This window comes from Gadus macrocephalus, chromosome 15 (assembly GCF_031168955.1).
Source record: "Gadus macrocephalus chromosome 15, ASM3116895v1".
NCBI classification, from domain to species: Eukaryota; Metazoa; Chordata; class Actinopteri; order Gadiformes; family Gadidae; genus Gadus; species Gadus macrocephalus.
This window is the reverse complement of record NC_082396.1, coordinates 7,390,167-7,401,102: the sequence shown is the minus strand read 5'-3', so window position 1 is coordinate 7,401,102 and position 10,936 is coordinate 7,390,167. Positions and strand designations below refer to the sequence as shown.

The window sequence follows — 10,936 nt, the reverse complement described above, 5'->3', positions numbered from 1 at the left end:
CCTAACCCAAACTTTTCACTCTTGTTAGGTTGTCCTTTTCTCTTGTTTTAACCCGAAAGGGCTGAAATATCAACATTTCAGGTATTCTGTTTGGATAATGTGCAAAACGTGTGGCTTCACTAATAAAAAAAATTAACGAATGTATTTTTCTTAATGTGGTTAAACTATTTAAAGATTTGTATGCAAAATATTTCTGCTCAATTTGTGGTCAATGAAACTCTGACATTTTTTAATTTGATAAAACACAACTATGGGTTAAAGGTATTTGCTTTGGGCATCTTTTGATATTTTTAGAATCTAGCTCCATTGCCGTTAGAAATGGTGTCTCCCAGTACTGCAAAGTGCTTCCACAAGTTTAAAAAATGGGCAGAAAAGGAACTGCCAACTAAATCTATTTAACATGGGTAGAAAGTTTCCATGGAAGCTCTTGGCTGCTGGTTCCCAACACAGCTCCACTGTTAGCCTGTGACCTTGCGTTTAACTTTTTTCGACTTTTGGTGACTTTCACAAAAGAGAAATTAACTGGTTAATACAATAAACAAGACATTTCATGGTACCATTTTGAACTGTTTGTGGATATTGCATTAAATCCATATGCTTGAAACTTTTCAATAATGCATATCAACGAAACAATGGAATGAAATAAATAGTTCAAGCAATTTGTGGGACTTGGCTGCTTTTACATTATTACTCATTTTGGGGGTTATTTCAGTCTCTCCAACCTGCAGGTCGTGCGAAGAATCATGTGAATGGGAATATTCTATAAATGTCTTGATATCATCTTTCGTCTCAACACTTCTGCTGCAGCCGCTGTTGAAGCGTATGAGTCCTTTGAGACCCCCTTTGATAAAAGGGGTTCGAACAAGGTGAAGGACACCTTGTTCGTTCTCCTACGCCACCGGGAAGATATTTACATGCTTCTGATTGACTAATGAATTGATTCAGCTATTCCCCCAGAAGTCTGGGGTCAAAAGGTCAAAAGGAGACGGCACCAGCCCCGTTGAAAAAAAATAGAATACCACCCAACACACTCAGGCGATTAATGATATTTAAATGTTATGACCATGAAGTCTTTATTTGCATGGGTTTACATTTCGTTCTGTGTAGCATGGAAAAATCGGAGAAACACTCCCATTCAGAATGCATTGGTTTACATTTCGTTCTTTGGAAAACGGTTCTTTTTATTTATTTATTTTCAGTTTTTGAGGAGGTGCTTCAAAGATGCTAATTTTTCTGCAATAATCCAAAATCCAATGGAAAAACCCGTTGGCTTTTTGTCAAGGGAACCCAGGTCGACGCTAACTTCCGGGTTGGCCAACATACGTCATCCCTCCACCAATCTACTGTAAAAACAAATGTTCAAGTTTAATGATAATGCATGAATTTATTCTTTATTCTGCCATAGTATTTATTTAGGGGGGGGGTGGGGGGTGGTGGATCCAGATCTCGGGCAACAGCGCAGGGTTGCCAGGTCCTGCAAAAAACGTGCTGCCCACATACCGTTCAAAATCCACCCAAAATGTCCTAGAAGCATCCCAAATAAAAAATGATATTATTGGCCATTTTGGCCAACGTTTTGAAAGTAATAATATTTGAGGGAATATTTTTTTGTTGTTGTTTTAGCAGCGAAATGCACCGTGTGCGTGTGTGTGTCTGTGTCTGTGTCTGTGTGTGTGTGTGTGTGTGTGTGTGTGTCTGTGTGTGTCTGTGCGTGCGTGTGTGTGCTTGTGTGTGTGTGCGTGCGTGCGTGTGTGTGTATAACACGCTATTTTATGTTGAAATGCGACGTAATCCAGTGTTCACGAAACGTACACTGTCAACGTATGCTTTTGGCGACTGGGTTGGCTCTCAGGTATACGTGTTTCTAACAAGATGATATCGTTAAAAATTACATAAAGTAACAGTTTAATAACACAAACGCAGGAAGCACGTGAGCTGCTAGTTTAGCGAAAGCAGCGTCCCTAACAACCTGACGTCGTTGAAACATGCGAGCGAGCCGATCAAATCCTAATAACTATAAAACTAAAGATCAGACAAAATCACTGACTGAAGATTATGCAAGTAAAAAGTATATTTCTCGCTAGAAATGTTATTAGAAACACGTTTAACGGTGAATCGGTCCTAAAATATTGCATTTCCCATTCAGATAATAAAGATTAATAAAGATCATACACATTCACTGACTGAAGATTATGTAAGGAAAATGTACATTTCTCGCTAGAAATGTCATTAGAAACGCGTTTTATGGTGTATCTGTCCTAAAATATTGCATTTCCCATTCAGATAATAAAGATTAATATAGGCTACGCCGTGTTCCGGAGCCGCGGGGGATTCTGGGAATTGGGGTTGTCAGTTGACAAAAGGGGCTTTTGTTAACTTGTTTTGTTGTTAGGATTAAGTGGGGTTGATGGGTTCGGGATGTTATTTGGTTGTGTGTTGTTCTATTAACATTGTTCGTGTGTTCATTGTTGTCGACACCGTCACCGAGAGTGACGTGACCATCGTTTCGTGCAGCTGTTCCGTGTTGAAGTCTCGTTCAATAAAAACCAACTATCGTTGTCGAGCGTTCAATAAAAAACAACTCTCGTTGTCGAGCGTGCCCCCCCCCTACAAACGTGTCTCCCCCCCCCTCAACAAACGTGTCCCCCCCCCCCCCCCCCCCCCTACAAACGTGTCTCCCCCCCCCCTCCCCGGTCAACAACAGTCTACCCCCCCCATGCCCCCCCCCCCCTAAACAATCGTGTCCACAATTTGCCGCGAAAGCCGTGAAACCCAAACCCCGAAACCCGCCTCCACAGCGGCACGCGTGGATACTGTAGGTATAACACACGCTATTTTTTACGTTGAAATGCTACGTATCCAGTGTTCATGGAAACGTACACCGTCAACGTTTTTTCTTGGCGACTGGGTTGGTTCACAGCAGAGAGGAGAGATCTGCAGCCAGCTGGCGCCCCCTTCTGGTTCTATTCAACCGACAACTTTAATTTTTTCCTTTTGGACTTTCTGATGGATCTAGAGAGCGGACACACTGACTACACCTTTATATACTTGCTGTTCACCGACACACCGTACATACAACACCTTAAAAATAAATGTATGCGTTATACATTTAAAACGTGTTTACGTTTTTTATAATATGTTTACTGTTTTACAGCAAAAGCAACAATTGTATTTACATGTACATTTTACATATTTAACGTTCCACAGCAGCTCGAGAGAGGGACAGAGAGGGAGAGAGAGAGAGAGAGAGAGAGAGAGGGGGGGAAGAGAGAGAGAGGGGGAGAGAGAGAGAGAGAGAGAGAGAGAGAGAAGGGGGGAGAGACAGATAGCGAACGGTTGCGAGAGAGAGAGAGCGAGAGAGAGAGAGAGAGAGAGAGATGTTTTAGAGATACACCCTCACACACACTTCACGGTGAACACTCTCCCAGCCTGGAGCTCTGAGCGGCAGCTGGTCCCCGACGGACACTCTGCTACCCTGGTCCTACCCTGGTCCTGTCTGCGGTCCTACCCTGGTCCTACCTTGGTCCTCTCCTGGTCCGGTCTGCGGTCCTAGCCTGGTCCTAGCCTGGTCCTACCCTGGTCCTACCCTGGTCCGGTCTGCGGTCCTACCCTGGTCCGGTCTGGAGGTCTGGAGGTCTACAGGAGGATGATGGAGACCTCCACCCTGCTGGACCCCGTGGAGAACCTGACCTGGGGCCCCTCCGACCCCCGGGGGCCCGGCGAGGAGGAGGAGGAGGGGGAGGGGGAGGGGGAGCCGGGCGGGGGGGCCCTGCGTGCGCTGGTCGGGGGCGTCCTCCTGCTGCTCATCGTCTCCACGTTGCTAGGCAACATGCTGGTGTGCGCGGCGGTGCTGCGGTTCCGCCCCCTGCGCTGCAAGGTGACCAACGTGTTCGTGGTGTCGCTCGCCGTGTCCGACCTGCTGCTGGCGCTGCTGGTGATGCCCCCGGAGGCGGTCACCACGGTGACGGGCCGCTGGCTGCTGGGGGGCTTCTGCAGCGTGTGGATCGCCTGTGACATCATGTGCTCCACGGCGTCCATCCTGAACCTGGTGGTCATCAGCCTGGACCGCTACTGGGCCATCGCCAGCCCCTTCCGCTACGAGCGCCGCATGACGCACCGCGTGGCCTTCCTGCTAGTGGGCGCCCTCTGGGGCCTCTCGCTGCTCATCTCCTTCGTCCCCGTGCACCTGGACTGGCACCGGGCCGCCGAGGAGGGCGCTGGGTGGGGCGGGGCCGCGGCCCCGGGGCCCGCCGAGGGAGGGGGGGGGAACCGGACGGGGGGCCCAGGGCTCAGGGCCGCCGCCGCCACCGCCGCCGCCGCCGCCGACAGCTGCGTGGCCAACCTCAGCAAGACGTACGCCATCGCCTCGTCGCTGGTCAGCTTCTACGTCCCGGTGGGCGTGATGCTGGCCACCTACACCCGCATCTACCGCATCGCCCAGACCCAGATCCGACGCATCGCGGCGCTGGAGCGCGTGGCGGGGCGGGGGGGCGGGGCCCGGGACCTCAGGACCTCCTTCAGGAGGGAGACCAAGGTGCTGAAGACGCTGTCGGTCATCATGGGCGTGTTCGTGGGCTGCTGGTCGCCCTTCTTCCTGCTCAACACCACGCTGCCCTTCTGCCAGCCCGCCTGCGTCAGCGACACCACCTTCACCGTGGCCGCCTGGTTCGGATGGGCCAACTCCTCCCTCAACCCCGTCATCTACGCCTTCAACGCAGACTTCCGCCGCGCGTTCTCCACCCTGCTGGGCTGCGGGGGCGTGTCCTCCAGCACCGCCGTGGAGGCGTTGAACCTCAGCAACGAGCTGGTGTCCTGCCCCCCCGACACCACCCTCCACCCCGACACCACCCTCCACCCCGACGCCGCCCTCCACCCCGACACCACCCTCCACCCCGACACCACCCTCCACCCCGACACCGCCCTCCACCCCGACACCGCCCTCCACCCCGACACCACCCTCCACCCCGACACCACCCTCCACCCCGACACCACCCTCCACCCCGACACCACCCTCCACCCCGACACCACCCTCCACCCCGACACCACCCTCCACCCCGACACCGCCCTCCACCCCGACACCGCCCTCCACCCCGACACCACCCTCCACCGGGACACCGCCCTCCACCGGGACACCGCCCTCCACCCCGACACCACCCTCCACCCCGACACCGCCCTCCACCCCGACACCACCCTCCACCCCGACACCGCCCTCCACCCCGACACCGCCCTCCACCGGGACACCACCCTCCACCCCGACACCACCCTCCACCCCAACACCGCCCTCCACCCCGACACCACCCTCCACCCCGACACCACCCTCCACCGGGACACCACCCTCCACCGGGACACCGCCCTCCACCGGGACACCACCCTCCACCCCGACACCACCCTCCACCGGGACACCACCCTCCACCGGGACACCGCCCTCCACCGGGACACCGCCCTCCACCGGGACACCACCCTCCACCCCGACACCACCCTCCACCCCGACACCACCCTCCACCCCGACACCACCCTCCACCGGGACACCGCCCTCCACCCCGACACCACCCTCCACCCCGACACCGCCCTCCACCCCGACACCGCCCTCCACCCCGACACCGCCCTCCACCGGGACACCGCCCTCCACCGGGACACCGCCCTCCACCGGGACACCACCCTCCACCGGGACACCGCCCTCCACCCCGACACCACCCTCCACCCCGACACCGCCCTCCACCGGGACACCGCCCTCCACCGGGACACCGCCCTCCACCGGGACACCGCCCTCCACCCCGACACCACCCTCCACCCCGACACCGCCCTCCACCGGGACACCGCCCTTCCCAGGGACACCGCCCTCCACCGGGACACCGCCCTTCCCAGGGACACCGCCCTCCACCCCGACACCACCCTCCACCGGGACACCGCCCTCCACCGGGACACCACCCTCCACCGGGACACCGCCCTCCACCGGGACACCACCCTCCACCGGGACACCGCCCTTCCCAGGGACTCCCCGCTGCACCCGTACTCCACCGCCGGCCCCCCCACCTGCTCCGCCAGCCCCGCCTCCCTGGGGTCCGCCTCCTGTCATCGGCGCAAGGACCGCCTCCCGCTGCACACCCTGGCCCCGCCCCCTGGGGAACCCCTGGCCCTGCCCCCGGGGGACCCCCTGGGGGGGACCGGAGAACTGAGGACCTGACAGAAAACTGCTGAGGACCTGAAGGAGGACTGAAGGTTTGTGCCGGCAATCATCTCAGTGTCAAGAGAAACAGGACAGACAGACAGACAGACCAGCTGGGCTCAGACAGAGAGACAGACAGACAGACAGACAGACACACATAGACAGACAGACAGACAGACAGACAGACAGACAGACAGACAGACAGACAGACAGACAGACAGACACACATAGACAGACAGACAGACAGACAGACAGACAGACAGACAGACAGACCAGCTGGGCTCAGACAGAGAGACAGACAGACAGACAGACAGACAGACAGACAGACAGACAGACAGACAGACAGACAGACAGACAGACAGACAGACAGACAGACAGACCTGAGGAGGCTGAGATGGTGAGAGACAGAGAGAGAGAGTGTTGGTGTCTAGACATGTTTCAATTTCATTCTTTCATCTTCTGTCAGATGTACTTGAAACAAGAGGTCAGTTAACATCTGTGTGCGTGTGTGTGTGTGTGTGTGTGTGTGTGTGTGTGTGTGTGTGTGTGTGTGTGTGTGTCTGTGTGTGTGTGTGTGTGTGTGTGTGTGTGTGTGTGTGTCTGTGTGTGTTTAAAGAGGCTGCAGAGGGGTGTGGGGGTAGAGGATGAGGCTGAGCCGGTGGTGCAGAGCGGGGGGGCCTGTGGTGTAGGACGGGGGGCTAGGGCCTCTTCACCAGGGCGCTGGAGCCAGGGGATTGGTCGGAGCGAGGAGAGAGGGCTGATGGGCCGGCACTCAGCTCAGGGCGGGAGGAGTCATGGTAACAGACCTGATTGAAGAGATCATTATGGGCTGGAGGATGCTTGACAAGGTCTTGTTATGACACACAAACTATTCTCCACTACAGTCTGTCTTCATCAGACCCTCTCTCTCTCACTCTCACTCTCTCTCAGTCTCTCTCTGCAATCTTGACCAATCAGAGACCAGTAATCAGGCCTAGGTGGTCATGAGGTCATCAGGTGTCACTCATACAGACACCCACACACATCAACACACACACACACACACACACACACACACACACACACACACACACACACACACACACACACACACACACACACACACACACACACACACACACACACACACACACACGCAAGCACGCACGCACGCACGCACTCACAAACATTATCAGCAGATGAACAAATAACAGTTGTGATGATCTAAAGAGTCAAACAGCAACAGGTGCAGATGTTGTTTTACTACTATTGTAATTTTTTATTAGTACTTTGATTTGTACCTTTTGTGGTTAAACTTCAAAAATGCAATATGTTTCTTAATTAATTGTAATATTATGTTTTCCTAGGCCTAATATCTTTGATTCCTATTCATTGATCTGTCATTTTGGTTCTGATGTTACTTCCCGGTGTAGTCTATGTAATATACGTGTTCCCTGTGACGTATTTCTGTATTTAATGTCTACCGTGATACATATATATATTATATATATATGTATATATATATTATATATATATTAATGTGATCTGTGATGTATATCTGTATTTAATGTCAAATGTGATATATTTCTATATTTATGTGTTCTAGGATGTATATCTATATTGAATGTCTACTATGATGTACATCTGTATTTAATGTGTACTCTGATATATATATTTAATGTCTGCTGTGATATGCATTTAATGTATACTGTGATGTATATCTGCATTTAATGTCTATTGTGAAATATATATTTTTATATGTCTGTATTTAGTGTATATTGTGATGTGTATCTGTGTTTAATGTATGCTGTGATGTGTATTTGTGTTTGACGTACTGTGATGTGTGTAGTGTACTTCCAGCTGTATTCGGTCTGTCTAGAATTCTTCCACATGGCAGATCAGCAGAACCAGTTGATAGTGTTATTCTCAGGTCCATGTTACAGATATGAATGCGTTGTAAGGCCCATGAGGTATGTTCTACCACGGCGCCACACACCTACTGATCTCTATCTATAGTTCCCTGTTATGTTGGTTCAATATTAAATAACAAAGTGATCACGTTGAAGGCGTTTAAGAATCCCTTTGGCCTTTAACGCAGCGAGACTCAAACCGGAGGAGGTATGGAGAGAGTGTGTGTGTGTGTGTGTGTGTGTGTGTGTGTGTGTGTGTGTGTGTGTGTGTGTGTGTGTGTGTGTGTGTGTGTGTGTGTGTGTGTGTGTGTGTGTGTGTGTGTGTGTGTGTGTGTGTGTGTGTGTGTTTGAGTGTGTGTGTGTGTTTGCTTTTGTGTGTGTCTGTGTTTTTGTGTGTGTGCACACACACAAGCACACACACACACACACACACACACACACACACACACACACACACACACACACACACACACACACACACACACACACACACTCGGTGGGGTCCTCAGGAGACAGACGGTAGGAAAGCCTTCTCCTACAGCTCTACTATATCTACTAGTGTTACAGCTCTACAGCTCTGAGGTTACCCGAGGCCAGCCGTCTACAAACTCGAATGACACCACTGTGAGGAAACAAACTCTATTGATCTTCTAATAAATAACCTCACATCGCCTCACTCTATTGCATAACTACGGACACACACACACACACACACACACACACCTGAGGTCAGGAGGTCTGGACCACCTCGGAATGGCGGGTCGTGCTGATCAAACAGCAGCAGTGTACCGCCACATCAGCTGTGATGCAACCAACCCAAACCCTAAACCCAAACCCAAACCCAAACCCCACCACCAAGCACCAACCCTTAACCTAACCCAAAACCTGACCCTAAAACCAAACCCCACCACCAAGCACCAAGCTTAGACCTAACCCTAAACCTAACCCCAATAGGAAACCCTCAATACTACTTTAAAAAAGCAACATTCAATGAAAATGTATTTCGAAACCAATTTTCAAACCATATTTTCATTTATTTTGCATACTTTACAACATTCCTAGCCTATTCCGAACCACATTAGAATCCAGTTCATAAACAACCTGTGTATCAGGAGCCTGACCCCAGGTTCGTGACCTCAGGGTCGTGACCTCAGGGTTGTGACCTCAGGGTCAGATACGTGACCTCAGGGTCAGATACGTGACCTCAGGGTTGTGACCTCAGGGTCAGCTCAACCACGGCCCACAAATCAATTCAGCAAACAAACTTTAACAAAAGTTTTTTCCTCAAACACTGGAACAGTCCAAATGCCAAAACCAACGCAACATAGGAACACACAACACGGATACGCAAACACAAAACAACATGGCGAGCCTCCAACCCCAGCCCCCTGTCCCCAGGAGCCATGTTGGCGGTGCGACAGTCAAACAAACAAAGTCCTTGCCTAACCTCCTTTCCTAACCTCCTTCCCGTTAACTGGTGTGTTACCGTGGACACCACGCTGATAACCTCATTACCAAAGAATTTAAATAAAGAGATGAAGACGGGCTCCAAATCACCAGAGTGAGGTGAATGAACCCATCACACTGTGTTTACCCATCACACCTGGCGTCAATTTGACCCCAGGTGGTATGAGGAGCAGAGTCCTGTCTTGGAGGTGATTGTTTCCTTAATAATGTAACTGCGGCCACCAGCAGGGGGCAGTGTGGTCTCCCAGTAGCGGTCAGCCTTGGCCACAATGCAGCCATGCATTCCCCCCCCGCCCCCCCCATTGGCCCAGGCCCAGGACCCACCACTCCTCTCATTGGTCAGGGTCACACTCAACCGGCCTATGATTGACTGTCAGTGGAACCATATGACTAAATATGCAAATGAGCGTCTGTGGCAGTTAATACCCTCGGTCCAACAGGGCTCAGAGAGCAGAAGAAGAGAGGAGAGCAGAGAGACCAGCTCCTCAGAGAACAGAACAGAGCGAGGACCAGCTCCTTCAGAGAACAGAACCAGCTCCTTCAGAGAACAGAACCAGCTCCTTCAGAGAACAGAACCAGCTCCTTCAGAGAACAGAACCAGCTCCTTCAGAGAACAGAACCAGCGTTGTGTTATGAGCGCCGCCAGGTACCTGAAAACATTCACATGTTATACTATTTAAGGTTGATCATTACCTCTAAGGACTAATTTATATCAAACAAACGTTGTCTAGTGTCTGAACTATAGTCTTAATGTTCTCTAGTCTTAATGTTCTCTAGTCTTGATGTTCTCTAGTCTTAATGTTCTCTAGTCTTAATGTTCTCTAGTCTTGATGTTCTCTAGCCTTGATGTTCTCTAGTCTTGATGTTCTCTAGTCTTGATGTTCTCTAGTCTTAATGTTCTCTAGAGTCTTAATTTTCTCTAGTCTTAATGTTCTCTAGTCTTGATGTTCTCGAGTCTTGATGTTCTCTAGTCTTAATGTTCTCTAGTCTTGATGTTCTCTAGTCTAAATGTTCTCTAGTCTTAATGTTCTCTAGAGTCTTCATTTCTCTAGTCTAGTGTTCTCTAGGAGGTAGTTGAAGGTCCAACTTTATGAAATCTTTCTGGTCTGAAAACTGTACACTCTGTCCTCCTCCCTCTCCCTCACTCCCTCCTCTCCCTCCTCCCTCCCTCCTCCTCCTTCCTCTCCCTCCCTACTCTCCCTCCTCCCTCCTTCCCTCCTCCCTCCTCTCCCTCCTCCCTACTCCCTCCCTCTCCCTCCCTTCTCTCCCCCCTCTCTCCTCCCTCCGCCTCCCTCCTCTCCTCCCCTCCTCCCTCCCCCCTCCCAACTCCCTCCCCCCTCCCTCCAGTCTCCTCCAGTCCTTCGGTTCCTCTGCGATGCTGGGTCCGGTCGTCATGCCGATGGACGTGGCCATG

At 51.6% G+C, this 10,936-nt stretch overlaps 2 protein-coding genes across 4 annotated transcripts in view; both read left to right on the top strand.

Annotated features, from left to right (window-relative positions):
• Positions 1-3,348: 3,348 nt before the first annotated feature.
• LOC132473639 (D(1) dopamine receptor-like) lies at positions 3,349-6,184 on the top strand. The gene is made up of 2 exons (XM_060073845.1): positions 3,349-4,893; positions 5,830-6,184. Exons 1-2 carry the CDS (start codon positions 3,647-3,649, stop codon positions 6,182-6,184), a joined length of 1,602 nt encoding a protein of 533 aa, XP_059929828.1. The 5' UTR covers positions 3,349-3,646.
• Positions 6,185-10,003: 3,819 nt separating this feature from the next.
• The window catches only part of LOC132473178 (protein phosphatase 1 regulatory subunit 3C-B-like), a 3,224-nt gene continuing 2,291 nt past the window's right edge, over positions 10,004-10,936 (top strand). For 2 of the 3 annotated variants that reach the window (XR_009529264.1, XM_060073181.1), the window contains exons 1-2: positions 10,014-10,168; positions 10,870-10,936. The exon at positions 10,870-10,936 is cut by the window's right edge. Coding sequence is in view for 2 of the 3 variants with exons in the window: in XM_060073181.1 (XP_059929164.1) it covers positions 10,155-10,168; positions 10,870-10,936 (81 nt within the window). In the remaining variant the exon portion in view is untranslated. Of the gene's footprint in view, positions 10,169-10,849 lie in introns of all 3 variants that reach the window. The other variant, XM_060073182.1, reaches the window with a different exon arrangement.